Genomic DNA, 21,026 nt, shown 5'->3' on the forward strand with positions numbered 1-21,026 from the left:
ACCTCTCATACGAATGGGGAAGAATGAACGGTGAATCAGGTTTACTGCATAACAACCTCAGGGACACATTTAGAAGTTTGGTGTTATTAACTTGACACATTGAAAGACCCAGAGCATATGTATTCATACACATTGTCTGAGGTACATGCTGTTTATGACTCTTACATGCTGTCATTATTCATTACGTATATTCCACCACCTTTCCTCCTAATATCACTAGATCTAAGAGGGTTTAGGTGGGACAGAGTTAGATTCTGAGTTGTAATCACTGGCGTCCCTGGTAATTGGGGACAGTTCAATGCTATGGTCCCTATGTGTTCCCCCAATGGTTTACGGACTCTCCAGTAGATGTGCTGTTAAGGTTTGGGAGGTTTGGGCGTCTGCTATGCCCACATCAGAATATTACTTACATCCATGGGGCGGTCCTAATATGGCTCTTCCAGCCAACACCTGTATGCCTAGGCCCATAATTGCATACACATAGTTCCCATACCTGCCAGTCCTCTACAGCACTCATCCTTACTTTGGGCGCAGGTGGGGTATAAACACACCCCTACACACTGCCCACTCTCCCTGTGTCAGGACACATGTTGTACATTGTGTCAACCCATGTGTTATCAGGCTTGCACAACCTACTGGTCTGTGTACATCTACAGCCTTGTTGCATCAATCATTACAGGGCCTGGCTCCAATCACTAATTTTTGGTTTCTCACAAGGGACATCACTGTCCATGTTTCAAGTGTAGACCTTGCAGATCTCTTCCACTGGTAGTTTCCTGCCGGTGGTCTGGGAAGCAGTGGTGTATTTACATTTATTGCATGTCTGTATGTCTCACCAGCCTAGCTGGGGAGTGGAGGTGGGGTGGGGGGTAGACGCTTGTATACTGGACCTCCCACCGGACTGAACATAGCTTATTCTAGTAGCAGTTTAGTTGCTTATTCTGTTTCTTGTAACATTTAGGTATTTTACATACAGAAATAACTATTTTATGCAACTATTACATGAAATATGGGACATAATTATGTCCTACAATCTCAGGACATTTGCCATTTTTAATATTTTTGGTCAGGACACAACTGCCCAAAGAAGGACTGTCCCTCGCAAAGTGGGACAGGTGATAACCCTACTTACGTCTGCTTTAAAGCACCTTAATCACCCTATATCCGACTCTCATTATTGTGGCCATCATATAAAATTAGCCCTTGCATGGCTTGGACCTGGGAACAGGAACACCATAGTCACTGGTTTTACCATTAAACCATCTGTGATACATTATCTATGGATGGTAATTAGGATATATGACTTTACTACAACCATTCCACAGTACTCGCAACAAATGTGACATTCGGGTGGTGTATATGGGTATACTACATGTTACTATTCATATGTTTCTGAGACGCATATGTATACATTTGCAAGTATACATATTTATGAATTAGACACATACTTGACAACTACTTATATGCATGTATGTGTGATGTGTAGCTATGCAAATATAGCTATGTACATTTATAGATATGTGACTACATATCTGGAGTTATACATGGCCATGTATATGAACGACTGCATACAGGTGGCACCTGTACCATTTGTATACAGGGGTTGTGTGCATCATTACGAAGAGGAACCTGGATGGGGTATACAATTTGTGGACATGTACTATTTGGAAGATGGCTATGGGGATGCTTCATGTGAACATGTGAAAGGTACATATTCTCGATAATGCACGTGGGGAGACGTGCATCACGATCAGGTGTTTAATCCCGGGTCGTAGGTTCTGCTGGACTGGCTGGAGGCTGAGCAGGGTTGTGGACAACTACTGCTCATACAACTTGTGTCCAGATGTCTACGGGACTGGACATCATGTTGTGCCACCAAATCTAATCTTTAGAACAGATACTTATCCCATGAGGGATATCCAAAAATTTTGGGGACCAATGACCTTGATTCTTTTGTATTTATGACAATGAGGTAGAGTTATACATGCAAGGGATACATAGTTTGCAATCCTGAGACTGCCTAGGGTAAGACTGTCTATTAGATATGAGTAGGGGTCACTATGTGCAGATATGGCTGCGTTAAGCTAGCAGCCCAAGTATGGGTGGTTTTGATGGACGTTTAGGAAGGGGGGGGGGGTGCTACGGAGGGGATGATGGGTATTTGTTAAATAAAAATAAAGATTACAACACAGGAGGCTCAGATGCAAAAGTTTACTAGTGTACACCAGGAGGCAAAAAACTTACAAGTACAGAATTTTGTCTGGCATGATACAGGAAGAATACAATTCTTATAGTTTCTACTTTCTAGTTTGTGCCCACCTTTCTGACGTGATTAGTCACAGGGCACCTACATCACTATGGTTCACAACATCCTATTCATAAAGATTGCTGATGTTACATATTTTAAAAAAGTTTTCCCTTGGGAATAATATAGCCTTGCAAAGCACCTAGTCAGTTATAATGTCTTTCAGTAAATGTTACTCCGTCAAGGTTTCAGGCCTGCTCAAATACAATAGCTGGTTCAGTCTTGTAATACACTTCTTTGTTCTTCTTGCAACATTCTCCCAACAGCTGCGTCTTATCTTGATAACATTTATAAGGCCAATTGTCCCAAAGGAAGGAGAAGAAGATTTTCAATGCTTTATACATTTAATTTCCTGACCCAGTAGATAATCATTAGTGAAAACATAAGCTTGCTGAGCTGGCTACTGCCAGGGTCAGAGTTCAAATACACTGCAGTTCCAAAGCTTCAAGCAATTACATGTAAAATCATTCTTATTGCCATATTAATAATAGAATAAAATGCATTATACACTACTTGCTTTTTAACTAGCACTTTATATATGTTCAAATACATATTTTTCTAATATTTTCTCCCTTTTAATACTTTTATTCTATTCTGAAATATAAACAATGTCATTTCGTCTCCTAGCCTTCTCCTTTAAGGACTTTCAACCAGGTAAGTCATTTAGTTTATATTTCGGAAAGAATTTCATCTGAAATTAATTTTTCTAACTCAATGTCTTGGTACAAAGTTTCAGTTACAGATATATCAATAAAATCTTTAATTAATCTTTTCATGCAGGGAATCCCACAACAGACGCATGCTTCTAATAGGAGCAGACCTACACAAATAGCAATCAAGATGTTCATTAGGATAGAGCCCCACCCACCAAACAGATTCTGGAAAAAGTTTGTCAGTGGGTTTGGGCCTGGTTCAGTTATGGCCGATACCTGCTGTATTACCTCTAGGTGGTCATTAATTTCATGTTGATTGTCTGGTATAAACGCACAGCATTCTTCTTTGATAAGCGTGCACGTACCACCTCTTGCCGCTAGGGTGAAGTCAAGAGCCATTCGATTTTGTAGCACAACAGTTCTCATTGCATTCAGTTCATCAGTCACTAGTTTGAGAGCAGAAAAAGTTGCATTACTCATTACTTCGAGAAGTTTTGACAGCTTTCTCAACTCCCAGATCGATTTGACTGCTCCATATGCTGGAAGTATTCCAGCCCAGGATATTACACTGTCACTCAAGTCCATATGAGTCAATTTCTCTTTATTCTTTACAGAATGATGGTCTTTCCAACCAGCTTTGATTTGTCCCACTGGATTTACAGGTTTTCCGATTGGACCTTCAGGTTTCCGGGCTACATCTCTCACATTTCGTATCTTACCCAGAGGTAATTCTGCAGTATGTCTTATGGCCGGAACCAGGTAACCCAAAAAACAACTGCCGGATCAATTCTCAGGTAGCCATTTGTATGCCTTTTGCCCACAAACAAAATAACAGTTTTCTACTTTAGTACTGATGTGGGTTAATTCTGAATGAAACATTTTCTTGTCTATAATAGACAGTTGTTTATGTAAAACAGGATTTCTCTGCACCTCACTTAATGTTGTTTTCATTAAACTCAAATATGAATCATAATTCATATTACAAACAGTGCCTCTATCTTTAACTTTAATGTAACATTTATAAGATATGGTTATTTTACAGTTACTCCAACCCACTTGAAGTGTATCATTCTTATAGAAACATATAATTCCCTTCTGTGTGATAGGCAAATACAATGCGATTTTGTCTTGTGATCTCACAGATCCTGTATCAAAAAGTAAATTCTCCCAAGTCTAATTTATCCCCAAGGGGACAGCGGACATGAACAGTCCTCCATATGCTGTTGGTATAGCAGTACAAACCCAGCAATTTGAAATGTTCATAGTCTCTACATATACACGCTTCATAGCTAGGTATGTGTTAAAGTTCGGATGCCAGTCTATAGATAGTTCATCACGTCTCTCCACTTTCACTTGTGTGGTTACATGTAGGAAAAACCACAAGAAAAGGAGGGTCATCACAATCATAGTCAATAAATGCATAGTCAACAAGATGATTAAACAACATCTTTGGGGTTGATCTGTATTTTTCTTGTTTTGCTCTTGGCCATCCTGCCTTTGTTGTGTATCAGTGACAAAATGTTTATCAAGTTGAAAATTCTTTACCAGTTTGTGAAAAGGCCAGATGGACCCAGGACGTCCTCTCAGCAACTTTGACTGCAGTAGGCGTTGCCAACAGTACCTGGTACTGTCCTTCCCACTTTGGACTTGCCCAATTCTTCCTCTTCGTAACCTTCAGCCACACCCAGGTCCCCAGAGTCAGCACTGCTTCCAACGGTCTGGTCTGTCTTTTATCTGAAAAAGAGTTCAACTGCAAAACAGTTTTATTTGTTAACAGTTTTCTCATGTAGCTAGCTAATGAGCTGTCAGCCTCTAGCTCTGCAGGCATGAGAGCTTTCCACTGCGGTACATAATATGTCCTTCCAAATATCATTTCAAAGGGAGTCAAACCCTTTACATTTGGAACTGTTCTCATGTTCAGCAGTGCCAAAGGCAGACAGCAAATCAAGTTTTTCTGTGTCTCACTCACTAGCTTCCTCAATTTGCTTTTTAGAATTCCATTGTACCTTTCCACCAGTCCTGCAGACTGTGGGTGGTAAGCACAATGATTCTTTAAGAAGATTCCAAAGAATCTCCCAAGCTGGTGGATCGTCTGATTAACAAAATGTGTCCCATTGTCACTATAAATCCTTTCCAGTATGCCAAATCTAGGAACTATTTCTTTTACTAGGGCTTTTGCCACTGTTGCTGCATCCGGATTTTTAGTTGGAAAAGCTTCTACCCATTTAGAAAACATATCTATAATTACTAAGCAGTATTTTTTCCCTTCACATTTATTCAGCTCTATGAAATCCATACAAATAGTGTAGAACAGATATGGTGGTGTAGGAAAACTCCCTTGCTTGGGTTTGAATGCCCCTTGTGCATGATGTTTGTTACAAGTATGGCATGCTGCACAAAATTTTTTTGTATAATTTATGAATCCGTATGTTTGGAATATTCGATTTACTAACTGTACCATCCCCCCTGTTGAGACATGGCATTGCCCATGGCTCAACAAAGCTGCATATCTAAATAAATTAGACGGTAATATTGTTTTTTTTCTCTTTGGAGATATACAGTCCATTTTCAAGGATTGCACCTCATTTCTCCCATTTTTGGTTTTCTGCTTTTGTAGTCAGTGTCTGCATTGTTTTTAACATTTCTAGATCTAGAATCACAGAGGGTTGTAATTCCTCAGTTAAAAGTAAAGTTTCTGAGTCTGAGGCTGCTTGCTTTGCAGCTGCGTCAGCTTTTGCATTTCCTTTTGAAGTTCTATCCTGTTGTTTTGTATGAGCTAAACATTTACAAATAGCTACTTTAGTAGGTAACTGAATAGAATCTAATAGGTTCAAAATAAGTTGCGCATGATTAATCGGTTTACCATTAGACGTTATCATTCCCCTATTTTTCCATTGTTGCGTAAAAGCATGCACTGTAGAGAAAGCATACTGACTGTCAGTATATATGTTCACACATTTATCTTTCGCTAGAGTGCAAGCCCGTGTTAAAGCTATCAATTCTGCTGCTTGAGCAGATAAGTTATGCTGTAAAGGTTGGGCTTCTAAGATCTCTGTGTCTGTAACTACTGCATACCCCACTAGATTCTTTCCTGTAGGACCCCTTCTGCACGAGCCATCCACGTAAAATGTCACCTCGGCATCATCCAAGGGCATATCAGTGAGATCTTGTCTGGGCAAAGTTGTTTGCTCAATTTCCTGCAGGCAGCTGTGCGGCGTGCCATCCACAGGAGTTGGAAGTAATGTTGACGGGTTTAATGTTGTACAACGTTCAATCACCATATGAGGTTGGCTCAGCAGTATGGTCATACATGAAAGATGTGTAGCAGGAGAAAGATATGCTATTTTTTCTTGCAGTAAAATTATCGCGACTGCATGAGGCACTCTCAATGTGAGAGGGTGGAATAATACCACTGAGGCCGAAGCCTGTACTGCCATTGCAGCTGCGACCACTGCTTGCACACAGTGAGGCAACGATCGTGCCACTTGGTCTAACTGTGATGAATAGTAAGCTATGGGACGTTGATTATCCCCATGCTGTTGCATCAGAACTGACGTCATGTATCCCTGTTTACAATCTACGGTCTGAAAGAATCGTTTGTGCTAATTCGGAAGTCCTAAAACAAATGACGAAGCTATCAATTGTTTTAGTCTGCAGAAAGCTGTTTCTGCTTCGGGTGTCCATTGTAATAAATCTTGTGCTGCCATTGGTATTTTATATATTAAATCAGCCAGTGGAGCAGATTCTAAAGCATAGTTTGATATCCAGCGTCGACAAAAATTAGTTGTTCCCAAGAAGGACATCATTTCCTTCTTGGTTGCTGGTTTAGGTGCTTGTAAAATTGCTGTTTTTCTGTCTTCGTCTAATATTCTACCTTCATTGGATATTACATATCCTAGGTATCTAACCTGTTTTTTCCAAAGTTGTAACTTACTTTTGTTTACTTTATGTCCCTGTGCTGCTAAAAATTTCAATAACGCTATAGTATCTTCCCTGCATTGTTGCTGGGTAGGGGCTGCTAGCAAGATGTCATCTACATAAAGCAGAATCTGACTACCTCCTGGTGGGGTAAACCCTGCCAGGTTGCTAGCCATTTCTTGTGCAAATATTGTTGGGCTTTCACAATATCCCTGTGGTAGCTGAGTATAGGTATACCTTTTACCCTGAAATGTAAATGCAAACCAATACTGGCTATCAGGATGTATAGGTATTGAAAAGAAAGCATTGCTTATGTCTACTACAGTGAAATATTTTTGTTGCGGCTTTAAATCGTTCAACAAGGTACATGGGTCTGGCACCGTAGGTGCTCTAGGTATTATTGCATTGTTTACAGCTTGTAAATCCTGTACCATCCACCATTCCCTGTTTGCTTTTTTAACAGGAAATAGAGGGGTATTACATGGTGAATCAAGAGATTCTACCAGTACTCCTTCCTTGAGTAATGCTGCTATTATAGGCTTGATTCCTTGTTCTGCATCTTTCCTCAAGGGGTATTGTCTTTTTTGTGGTCTAAATGCTGATTTTGGTGTAATAGTAACTGGTACTGCTCTTCGAATAAGTCCTACATCTGATTTGCCTGCTGACCAAAGAATCTCTGGTATATCACATAAGGCTTTTTCTTCTTCTTCTAATAAGAACGCTATTCAGCTGTCTTCACTAGTTTGTAAGTGTACAGCTGGATGTGTCTGTGTTAGCCAATTCAGTTTCTGTTTTTGTATTCCCTGTTCTGATAATTCTAAATCAGTTTGTTTTTCCCATCTTGTTACCTTTTCTCCTAAGTCTGCCCATTTCATATTCTTGTTTTTTGTTAAGCTGACATGCGGTAGTCGATTAGATTTGTACAGTGTCATGAATTCCTGAGGTAATGAACAGCTTACCACACTGTTTCCCTCAGTATCCCAATACAAGGTTCGTAATACTAATCTGTTAGCAGGATTTTTGAATAATTCTTGCTCATATTCTTTATCAGGTCCTGGCATACTACAGTAGTATAGAGTACAGTGTAACAAATGCTGTCGGTCAGTATCAAGGGAGGGGGCCTTACTGATGGCTACTTTCATCAGTTCCTCGGTTACTGCCCCTGGACCAGTCGTAACTAGGTCCTGGCTGTACCAGTAAAAAGTCTCACCCTCCGGTCACACCACGAAAGTATCCATTTGTCTTTGTGCCTCCATACCCTGCATAGTGGGAACTACCGCTGTGCCAAATATCTGCATTAGATCTCTTCCCAATAGGTTTACTGGACATTTTGCAGAAACTACGATTTTATTTTTCTGAGTCATACCTGAAACAGGGTCAGTTATTGCTATATCATGGGAGAGTGGCTCCCTATATAGCTGTCCGTTTGCTGCTTTTACTAATATATAATCAGGTGATTCGGAATATTCTGGTAACTTGGAGGGGTGTATCAAAGTCTGTGATGCTCCTGAGTCACACAGGAATTTTACTTCCCTCCCCTCCACCAGAAGTGTGACTTCCGGTTTTGTGTCTGCCAGATAGAGCTCCAAGCTCAGTAATGCCAAATCTAAAATTTCACTTTCTTCATCCTCCATATCTACTTGCACTTCCTCTATTCCTTCTACTACGTTTACATTTGTTCTTTGTTTGTTAGCCTTTTCTGATGATTTCTGACTTTCATCACTATCATATAGTCAGTCTTTATCATCCTTATTTTCTGTAGTCACCTTTTTATTCTGCCTGCAATCCCTCGCTAAATGTCCTTTCTTTCCGCACTTAAAGCACTCACCTTTCTTTTTTCTTTCTTCAAAATCTTCTGACCGTTTGTCAGATTGTCTGTTTCCCTGGGCATTTTTCCTACCCTTTTTGTACTGTACTACAAAAACCTCAGCTCTGTCTTCAGCAGTGAAGACTTGTGCCTTCTTTTTCTTTTTACTATTAAAGTGTCTTTCAGCATGTCTAGCATATTCAAGTAAGGCTTGTAGCCTACTTGTTCGATGATCTATCATATGCTTCGTAATGAAGCTACTGATAGGTGCAATGCAACCTTTCAAAAACGCATTTTTCAGTTGCTGTTCATACGAGGTATCATGTGTCTGATTTTCAGGAATAGCCATACCACTATGGTTATTAAAACATTCCAATAATCTACCATAATACCCATCTACAGTTTCATTCTCTTGTTGTATGCATTGATTAATGCAAGTCCAATCTGCTCTAGGTTTCCATTTTTTGGAAATTCAGTCCGTAAGACCTTTTACTCTGTTGTCTAGTTCTGCGTCACTATGTGGGAGTGGTTTAAGCTCTGCATTATGAGGATTCCAGGTGCCACAAATCATGTGCCAGTCTGGACCCACAATTTGTCTAACTACCTTTTCTACTTCTTCCCCATTCAAGTGGTAACTTAGTCTCATACCTTGCAAATCTTGTAAAAATTTCGTGTAATTGACTTTTGGATGGGGGATTCCCTCTGTAGCTTTCCGAATATCTTCCGGTGTCCATGGTCTGTACACTAGAAGAGTTGGGTCCTGCTCTTCCTGTCCTGCTTGAGGATTTGGTACCTGGATAAGTGGACAGATTTCTTCCTCATTTTCCTCTAGTGTGTTTTTCCCTATTTGATACAAGTCTGTGTCCCCAAGTGTTTTACGTGTCCGGGACCTAGTTTCAATAGGATTTCTAACAAATGGTTTTAGTGTCATTGTTACATCAGGATAACGTGGAGGTGGACTAGCTTGTCCACCTGCTTCATATCCTGAAAAAGGCATCAGAGGGGGTGGGGGAGGAGGAGCCGTCGCTATTACTATATTATTATCCTCTTTATCTAAAAATAATGTTTTAGCATTTTTAGTTTTCTGTTCCCTTCGGTTTACTTCCTCAATCCACCTGTGTGCCTGAGGAATGCCTAATCGTTGTTGTTTTTTTGCCTGACCTTCTGCGTCCTATTTAAGTTGTTTTAAGAGTTTAACTAATGAAATTTTATCCAATTTACCATCGAATCCGTATTTATTAACCCATTTTGTATAATACCTAACATTATCAGCCCGTTGTAATTGCATATATTTTGCATCTTCAGTTAGGGCCAGATCTCGCGATGTTTTAGTGCACTAATTTCCCATATTAAAAAAAAAAATGTTACGTAACCCTTTTCACCACGTGGTATTTCAGTTCCTTACACAGTTTATCTAGAATGACTGCCTACCTTATTCTGTTTCCCTGATCTCTGACAAAATATACAGTAATTACCTTTTGTCCCTGATCTGTATAACAAATCTTCTGACAATAATATTTACTGCAACCTAGTCCCTGATCTAAAACAGAAAAAAGGCAAATATCTTCCTACCTGAGCCTCCTGAGTCAACCAGTTCGAGACCGCTCTTTGGCCACAGATCAGAAAGTGGCCAGCCTCTCAAAATGACAATTCAGTCGGAGGTCTTTTATATTTCAAGAAGAACCATTTCGGTAGCTTCTCCTGCGCAGTGTTCGACCACTGGTATGCTCTAATCTGTAGCTGTCCGAGGGTTTCCGGTTCAAGAAGGACCAAACTGTTAAATAAAAATAAAGATTACAACACAGGAGGCTCAGATGCAAAAGTTTACTAGTGTACACCAGGAGGCAAAAAATGTACAAGTACAGAATTTTGTCTGACATGATACAGGAAGTATACAATTCTTATAGTTTCTACTTTCTAGTTTGTGCCCACCTTTCTGATGTGATTAGTCACAGGGCACCTGCATCACTATGGTTCACAACATCCTATTCATAAAGATTGCTGATGTTACATATTTTAGAAAAGTTTTCCCTTGGGAATAATATAGCCTTGCAAAGCACCTAGTCAGTTATAATGTCTTTCAGTAAATGTTACTCCTTCAAGGTTTCAGGCCTGCTCGAATACAATAGCTGGTTCAGTCTTGTAATACACTTCTTTGTTCTTCTTGCAACATTCTCCCAACAGCTGCGTCTTATCTTGATAACATTTAGAAGGCCAATTGTCCCAAAGGAAGGAGAAGAAGATTTTCAATGCTTTATACATTTAATTTCCTGATCCAGCAGATAATCATTAGTGAAAACATAAGCTTGCTGAGCTGGCTACTGCCAGGGTCAGAGTTCAAATACACTGCAGTCCCAAAGCTTCAAGCAATTACATGTAAAATCATTCTTATTGCCATATTAATAATAGAATAAAATGCATTATACACTACTTGCTTTTTAACTAGCACTTTATATATTTTCAAATACATATTTTTCTAACAGTATTCAATTATGCATCCAGGTGTGTTGGGGTTGGATGGCTCAGACCATTATATTGGTGTGAGCCAGTAATGTTTCTGTACATGTGTATCTCACATTTTAATGTTCATATGTTTGTGGGATTGTGCTCTACAGTATGGCCTGCCAGGTTGTATTGCAGATGTGAATGTTTGTTCTTTGGTTTTCTTTCTTAGTCACCCACTGCTCCCTCATACACCACCAGTTTACCTATTGTGCATCCGACCCAGGCTCCCCTTGCAAATTATTGCATTATCTGTCACCCCCCACTCCCATATTCCACACACACCATCCATCCCTTCTCTGGTTGATGGCCCATGGCACAGACAACAGAACACATTGCGTACACTACATATCTCTAGTACCAATATGGTTGTGAGGATGACCCTAACATTTTTGATCTTCCACATGCTGTACTTCACGCACATGGGTACATGCAAGTACTTATCTTTCATGACATGGTAGGTAGACCCGAGTAATATACCCGTTCATCTTTGGGCTGTCCAGACAAGGACGACTTGGACTGTGAATGGGCAGATATTGAGCAAATGCTCTGACCATTGGTAGGGTTGCCACCTTTTCAAATGACCAAAGTGGGACATTTTTGGGACACACATCAGATTTTACAGGCCAACACATACCCATGGTCAGTACAAAGGATAGTACTTTAGTTTTATGACTAAATGAAAGATTATTGTTGTAGCAGTTTAGTTGCTTATTCTGTTTCTTGTAACATTTAGGTATTTTACATACAGAAATAAGTATTTTATGGAACTATTACATAAAATATGTGACATAACTATGTCCTACAATTGCAGGACATTTAACATTTTTAATATTTTTGGTAAGGACACAACTGCCCAGAGAGGGACTGTCCCTCACAAAGTGGGACAGGTGGTAACCCTAACTATTGGGCTAGGCTTAGCAAAGAGCATGCTAACACGGCGCGTTTCACTTCCACTTGGTATAACAATCAACACTACAATAGAGTACGGGCACAGGGTTTTAAATGTCATTTGTTCGAGGGACGGGGACTCAATATTCAGCTACCTGCCTTTGTGTTTACTTTTTATTTTGGAGTTCGCAAAACTGTCTTGTATGCTTTGCATACATTTCAGTATCCACGGACACTGACAGGAGTGATTATTATTAGAGGCAGGCTGTACTAGTCAGCATTTTAGGTTTAGCGGCTGCAGCCAACATGTTCATGCCTCCATGCAGAGCTTAGACACACCCCCTGCATTCACACACATTTCCTATGCACGTGGACGTTGTGGCAGTGCGCCTTCATTAATATGCACGTGGTGCTGTTGCACCTTCTCTACGCCGCATGGTCGGCACAAGGCTAATGCCGTCCTTGCGCCGAGCTTCATGAATCCTGGGGAATGTCTTTAATTACTGATGTTTTTGCACGGAATATAGAATCATATGTATATGTGTGTTTTATATTTTTTCACATAAATATTTTTGTCTTATTTAAATGTTTTAATTATAAGTCATTGAGGTGTCATATGATTTGCACCATACGATGTATGTAATTTAAAAGCTTCTCTCTGTCTTGTCTTAACTTTATAATTGAGAAAGTACAAGTTGCAAAAAATGTGATTTTTGTTATTAAAAAGATTATATGAACAGAAAGTCTTTCCTTGAGCCAATAGTTTGTTTTGTTTTTGTTTTTTTTTTTTGTTTTATTTTTTTGCTTTGTTTATTTCTTTGTAGCTCATAGTTGTACATTTCAGCTACCTGGGGTTTGTTTGAGAAGAAGGATTCCCCTGCAAATGCCTTAAATGTTTAAGTGTCACAGAAAAAGAAATGTCTGTGGATCATTTATGGAGTTGCAGTAATATGACAGTATTTTGAAAGAGCAAGTTTCACTATCTCCCCAGTTTGGGTGGCATTGGAATAATGTCAGTGACCTTCATCCCACACGTTTGTGTATTCGTTAAGTATGCATCTTTTATTTGAGTTTGTACTAACTTTAACTGTTTATAAATATTTTTTTTTTCAGTTAAAAACTGAAATGTTTGTTGATCTTACATGTCCTAGGCAAGCAAAAGGGAGAGGGTCCAGGCATGATATCACCAGAAGAAAGGGGTAATATACTGAAAAAACTGCTGTGTACTGTGAAGAACGGCCAGCATATGGATATGCCTGATACAAAGATGCAGGATTATGGAGGGGAATAGAATGAGAACAGGAATGCAGTTACAAATGTGACCCCAAGGAAAAATGTAGGAGTCTTGAACTTAATGAGTCTATTAGGGAAAGATCTCCTTTGAAGGCTGGATGCCATCAGAGCGAAGACTGGGGACAGACTGGAGACTTAGAGAGTTTATGAGAGGGAGTAATAGAAAGGCAGAATGGGGACCAGACAAAAATGTTATGATAAGATGCAGAAATGGAAGAGAGAAGATAGGCATTCTTACAGCCTGGTTCATGACAGGGGTCCCATAGATGTGTGGATAAGGAAAACACTTGCTTGGGATGATAGAGTTAGCCAAATAGAAAGGAATGGCATATTTAATGGAGAGAGTAGTGAATCAATTTCTCCATTTTTCTTTTCTATTTTGTTTTGTTTTTTGTTTATATCTTTATTCTGCCTAATATGAAGAGTGCTCACATGTCATAGGACACTAATTTAATGTGTATAGAATGATACTGAGGTGGTAATTACCAGCTTGTATGAGACTAAAGGGGAATAAAATGAGATATATTTTGTCAGGTATCCAACAGACATATCAGTCTTTCTGGGTAGCTACAATTTTATTTTAGACAATGACAATAAGAGCCAAATATGTGCATGACTATGCTTGGGAGTAATCATTGCTACAGATGCACCTGTGAGACAACATTCTTGTCTAGTCTATTGCTTTTTTTTTTTGCTGTTGTATTTTAAAAGCATGTATGTGTAGCTTGCTAAATATTTGACCAATGATTTCAATACAACAGAGTCTTGGTAGTTTAGAACTTCTTTAGATGAAAATGTATAACACACTCTGGTATATAAATAGTGTCTGCTATTATCAAAATGCCTTTGGTAATTATAACATTTTAGACCATTTTTTGTCAGTGTTTAAATGTGAATGTTATGTGATGGTGAAACACTATGGTACCTGCACTTTAATATAAAATGTTGTCTTAAAACATGTAATATTTGCTTCACCACTACTGGATGTAGCAAACTGCTGGATTTGTACAGTGAGTGAGTGTCTCTGTGTATGAGGACTTGTGGAGTGTTGTGTTATTTCACACAGACTATTTTCAAGGAGATAGTGAGGAGTACAAAGAGGCTTATTTCAGCCAGTGTGGGGACAATACCATGAAGGGGTGTATTTAGTATATGTTTTTGGTTAAATTCATGAAGTAATTTCCCGAATCACCTGGTGTGGACACCTTTGATCTTGTCATACATTAACCATTGTGGTAGTAAGGGCTGGTGTGTTAACCTGTTGGTGGGGGTCTTAGTCAGAACCTTACTGTCCCCAAAGTACTTTGGGGACTAGCTCAACTTGAGCAGCATGTGAGTGCACTTTAGGGTTGTAGGGTGGTAGAGAGAAGAGGGTAAACAAATATGTGTAGCAGCATGGAATGTTACAGGAATTCGCAGTCGATTGAAGAGGGAAAGAGTGTTGACGAAGCTGAAGATGGAGGAACTAAGTTTGCTTTTTCTATAGCAGATTAAGTTAAAACTCTGACTATTATAAAAGTTAGAAAAAAGATCTATACCCAGTTAGCTTCATTTCAGGCAAAAGAGGCAGTAGAAGGGGAGTGGGAGGTTTAAGCAGTTCTTGTTACCAATAAAATATAGTGAAGTTAATCAAAGACTACAAAGGAAGGTGGATGCCAGACATATGGCTGAGAAGACACACAGGATCGGGCTTGAGTTATTTCTATTGCCACACTAAAAACAGACTCAAAGTTTTTCGAGAATTAATGAATACTTTACAGGTACTGAAGAAAAAAATGAAGCAGACAAATCAAATGGGGTGACTTTAACTTGATTTTAGACCCCCCCCAAAAAAAATAGAAAATTTGGAGCAGTTCAAATTCACAGCTATAGTCAAAAAGCCCCAGCTGATGGAATGAGGTAGGAGACACTGTAGGATGTGTGGCAAGAATTAAGAACAGGAGTAGCAAGGTTTGCATTGTCAAGGTGAGAAACAAAACAAGGCAGTAGGCTGGACAGACTATTAGTGGACAGGAAAACAGTTAAAAACATCACAGATACATACCACAGATAGAGAAACTTTTCAGACTGTACCATTGTTAAGATAAGCTGAGAGCTAGTAAACAAGATGGTAGGTGGATGGAGATGGAACTTGGGTCAATGGATGAGAAGAGATTCTATCAAATGTGAACAGGATATAGTTAGGAAGATGTTAGATCATAATACAAACAACAAGGACACATGGGAAATGTATGAACAGGATCGAATGAAGCTGCCTAGAGAAGTAAAATTATGGCTAGAAGAGGTAATATGAGAAAAGGCAGGGTGCAGGAAGTGGCACAGTGGTGCAGCTGTTGCATTGTCACCTCACAGCAAGAGGTTCTCCAGTTTGATTTTCAGCTGGGTTGCCTTCTGTGCGTAGTCTGTATGTCCTCCCTGCATTTGTGTGGGTTTCCTCCGGGTGCTCCAGTTTCCTCCCACATTACAAAGACATGCATCTAGAGTGTTTCTCCCCAGGCTGCTGCTGAAAGTTGGCTTTGTTCCAAGTCTGACTTTCCTTATTAACAAATGTTAAATAAATAAATAACTAAGTGAAAATTCTATAGGGCATGCTTAGTAGGTTGCAGAGTCTTGCAATAATTGCCATCAAATACACAACACAATAATAGACTCAAGACTGCTTGTCTTTATATTTGCAGTAGAAACAATAAACAGCCCACCTGCAAACATGGCTTCTTATTGAGCATATGCACATTATAGCCATAACAGAAAATTTTCTAAAGGATGACTTCTGTCCCAAACTAAAAAAGGGGGATATTGTTTCACTTTTTATCAAAATTAATACCTCCATTTCCATTCTGAACTCATAAGAAATACGCAAACCAATGAAAGCTCTCCAACCTGTGTTTGTACCAAACTGTTGATAAGAAAAGGAATAAACTGACACAAATCACTTGCCTATCTGATATCACCCCTTTCCAGTTAATCTAAATGACTTCCCTGTGATTTTATATTTTTTCCAGTTACTTTACAATAAACTCAGCATAGTTAAAACAGCTGATAATGTGCAGTTCTAAGTTGCCTGATTGTGTAGCTAATAGAACCATATCATCTAGCTTATAAAACTGTTTCCTGTTAATTTCCCTTTTTTTCTACTTTTCAATTTAATCCTACATTAAAGTAATCTTTTCAGATGGTTTTTAAGTCTAGGTGTAAATTTTCTGAGGCCACTAATGGTTATTTGCTAGAAGGGTATAAGTCACATTTGTTTTTGAGGGGTTAGTAATTCCTGAGGATCATTAACAAGCATGTATCTGTTGCACTAAACCTACATGTTTGATTCATGTTAGCAGGACGAGCACTAGTGCTCATACAAAATGCAAGTCGATAAGAAACCCCACATAATAAGCAGCTCCTGTGTGTGGCCAGAACAGCTGCTAGCAGCCATGTTGAGGTGCAGATAAGCTGCAGCACACAATATAAGTAACAGATTGTAAAAATAATCAATACAAATAAGCAAGAATAAACATGCAATACAGGATGATGGCAATTTGAAGTACATTATTAAGAGGCAAGGAGAACTTAATGCGGAATGTGTACGGATGTATATTTAAGTAGATTAACATACAAACATCAGTTATTAAACATTAGTGATAATTATATAAGTAATCCTGTCCACTCAGGGACACATCTACATAATAAAAAGAAATGTTGACAATAGACTATGAGATGGACACATCTGCACTGTAACAAAGGGAGTAAATGTGATAATGTAAAATGTTAAAGTGGAGATGTGAGATAACAGCTGACAAGGACAGAAGATATATTAGGTGATATTGCATATACTGCAGGTAATACACATCAGTTGTGCATTCAGAAAGTTATATGTTGAAACAAGCATTGCACTGTTGCCCCCACCACCCACCTATCATTTAAAAAAACATGCTCCATCCTCAAACATTTGCCCTATGCACGTCAGAAAAGGGTTTTTATTGTCTGTTGTTAGCACTCATGACCACAAAAAGGCTCCTTTATAAGTAAAATGACTTAGTAAAGTTTGTATTGTATAGGAATGTGTATTATACAAATGTTCTGAAAAGTTATACAAACTTATATACTGTTCCCACTACACATTTCCTGAGACATGATCACAAGAATGTTCTGCTCACATAATTATATTGAGAATGCCTACCTACACCCGTGTTACAGGTGTATGGACCTATTCTGTCATTGTAATGTATACTTTGAGAATAATCAAAGGAAATAATTTATGTCCACATGATTAATGTTAGAATATAACAGGTTAAAGAACTGTAACCCTTTCATCACCTTATATGTATAAAGGAAACAATACTGAAGGTGTTATGGCAGTGTACACACCTGTGAGCATTTAGAAATACTGAGAAGATTCATGGACATCAGTGAAATCATGCCAATAATAGTATTAATTCAGAAAAAAAAAATTTGTGGCAGCAACTTGCAGGATGTGAATGCTAGAAAGTGTGACTGTTCATACATGCTGTGTATGTATGTATGTATTGCAATCCAAAAGGACATGATTCATACACAGAATTGTCATTTTTCACTAGTATATTAAAATGCTCCTCTGCTCTCGATACTTACTAACTATAGTGATACATACTTGTAAAATGAAGGGTATTGTCATGTAACATGTACTGACATGCACATTAATCAAGGCAAACGTCATGTGTACTGAGTCCCTTGACAACTTTGTTGGGTGTGCAGGAATGACAGTATATCACTGTGCATAGGATATCTGTGTGATTCAAATAACACAGATGGATAGACATAGACCAAACAAATCTACATACCAGCAATACCATATAATAACATCAGCTACAGGGGAAATGCATCAACTGTCATGTTATAGTTAACAGAGTATGATGCATTTCCAATTTAATAAATCATAATGTGCATCCTTCCTGCTGCAACTACCACACCATGCACATGGAAAAAAATTATATTAAAGTACACATGTGAATTCAATCTAACATCATTTTTGTGCAATGCATTTAGCCCTGAAGTACACCTTGTTAAATACATCACTGATGCATGTATGATAATACAGTAATATAAATTATAACCAGGTAAAAAATGAACTTGGATTAGTAAGTGAACTGTTGAAAATTTACATACACCAGTTGTACAGTGACCTGTAACAAATGTTATACTTCATGAGGAGGTCAATAACTCTACTGGATGCATGTTGGCAAAGCCAACTTTACAGAGGTTAATTCTATCCCTTTTTAACAGAGGAAAAACAAATGACAAAATATCTCATAACATTGATTACTTCATGTGCCTTATGCTAAAAGGCACACATCTACGGACATGCTCATATAGAAGCACACCAATAATTACAATAACATCAACTGCACACCACAAAACCACAAGAATTATCACAACACAGGTCCACCATACCACTCAACCTCTCCTCACAAGAAAGCTGATCAAAGCCAGAAATAAGATTGCTCTTAAAAACTTAAGAAGCTACTAGAAGAACAGGTTTATTGTTAGCATGTATTTTCTGAAGGTTATAAAGTCTAAAACTCAAATGTGTGTCACTTAGGGACTTCAGACCTCAGTGATTTGCTAGAAAATCAAGATTTTATTGTGAACAGGCCCAAAATATGGGACAAAAATTTGGACATTCTTTTGAAATCTGTTCAGTGGTGCGGTATGAGGTCCATTCACACTTTGTGACAGTTTTGCAGCATGGCACACATCAAAAATTATGAATAAGCCATTATTGCCTTTAAAGCATAATATTGAGAACAAAATAATAAAAAGTATACATAAATGTTTGATTAAGTCATGCAAAATTGATATTACTTTTGAGCAAATAAATAATGCTTGTAAGCAGCACACTCAGCAATTTCACCTTATCAGACTCAAAAATGTGCCTGAACTCAGACCTTAGAAAGGAAGTGAGGTACATCAACAACTGACACTACAGAAAAAAGCATATATTGTATGTCATGAAGAACACACATGAAGACATTACATCAATATCCTTTTTGGAATAGTTAAGGCTCCCCTAACATGGAATCTGAGACCTGAAAAATGTGTTGCTGTTCCTGCATTCATCTCCATTCTTTGCTAAGCCTCTCCTGTTTGTTACAGTTGTCTGACAGACATACCTTTCCAGATTCAAACCCCTGCTTATAATACTCCATATGCTATGGAGCTATGTTTAAACTGCATCTGCACAGGAAATAATAATGGACAGGTATCAGAAAGAACACACTTCCAGATATGAACTAAGAAAGGCTGAGTGAGTGAAAGGATTTACAATGCTACTTTTCACGTAAGTGTGATTAAGCTATATCACTGTTCATTGGTTTATCCACGCTAGCTTGCCAATATTTTTACACGTACACATCCCCAGATTTGAACCAATGCCTTTTTAACTACACATGCTATAGAAGTCAGTGTTAACTGCAGATGCCAAAGGAAAACTCTCACCACAAGCATCACAGGACAACGGTTTGATGTCATAACATTTTCAATGTATTCAAAGGTCTTTGTTAGAACTAAAAGTGATACAAAAAATTTAATACAATCTTGTATGTTTCCCTAAGTCATTTCACTGCACTCACATTATGTTGTCTTTTTGCTGGATTTAAAAAAAACTGCCTGTGTAAGTCCACAATCTAGAGAACATTTGATGTATTAACCACACAAGTCACAGGTAAAAACTTACTACAAGTTTGAGACAGGACATATATGAAGACATGACATCATCTTTGTATTGCAAAGCAGTTATCCGTAATAGAAAACACAAGGAGGTGGCTTGTAACAAATGCAAGCAAGACTTCACTGAACCCGGAAGGCAAAAGTATATGTCTAATAAAATAAAATACAAAATATAAAACAAGACTCGTGCAAAGCATCTTCATCTATATGAGACAGAACATGAGTTAGCAATGAAAAAAAAATCACAGTTTAAATATATGAGCCAATCAATCACAAAACAGAATTAAATAATTATGTAATTGTACAATACTCAAGAACCATGAAAAATACTGGTGTTGCTTGCTGGAAAAAAAAATGTTACATCTTATGCATCTCAGTTTTAAAGCACTGTTTATATATAAATATATATATATATATATATATATATTATATATATATATATATATATATATATATATATATATATATATATATATATATAGTCATTTAAACCTGGTTTTGTGATGGCAGTCAAACGGATTTGCTAGATTAATTCACGATGCTCCAGTAAGGTTTTCCAATTATCACCCCTGGGGTCAGTAGTCACCTTGTCAATTACATTGAATTTAAACATAGTATATGTGCCAGGACAATTTCTAGTATGTTTAAAGAACACATTATTTTCCATTTTCTTAGAAATATCATGCAAATACTCATAAATTCTCTTCTTTAAGGAACATTCGGTCTTTCCCACATAAAAGTCACCATTGTCCTGGCACACACTAATGTATACTAGCCCATCCAACACATAACTTCAGTGATTACAAAAGCCACACTTCCAAGTACCAGGTCTCTTTGACCTAATCATTCAATTACTCTCTGTATTCTACTGATAATTGTCTTTCAAATTAAGGCCTCTTTAAAGACAAAAATGCCAACAACCAGTGCAGTTCAGCAGCTCCATGTCTTCACCCAACATATT

The 21,026-nt window shown here is 38.2% G+C and overlaps 1 protein-coding gene across 1 annotated transcript in view; it reads left to right on the forward strand.

Annotated features, from left to right (window-relative positions):
• The window catches only part of LOC122808187 (scavenger receptor cysteine-rich type 1 protein M130-like), a 146,173-nt gene extending 132,806 nt beyond the window's left edge, over positions 1-13,367 (forward strand). Inside the window, exon 3 of the mRNA XM_044079154.1 lies at positions 13,228-13,367. Within this exon, the coding sequence (XP_043935089.1) occupies positions 13,228-13,367 (140 nt within the window). The remainder of the gene's footprint in view (positions 1-13,227) is intronic.
• The last annotated feature ends 7,659 nt before the right edge of the window (positions 13,368-21,026 follow it).

Source organism: Protopterus annectens, chromosome 8.part0, assembly GCF_019279795.1.
Source record: "Protopterus annectens isolate FY-2018-M chromosome 8.part0, PAN1.0, whole genome shotgun sequence".
Lineage (NCBI taxonomy): Eukaryota > Metazoa > Chordata > Ceratodontiformes > Protopteridae > Protopterus > Protopterus annectens.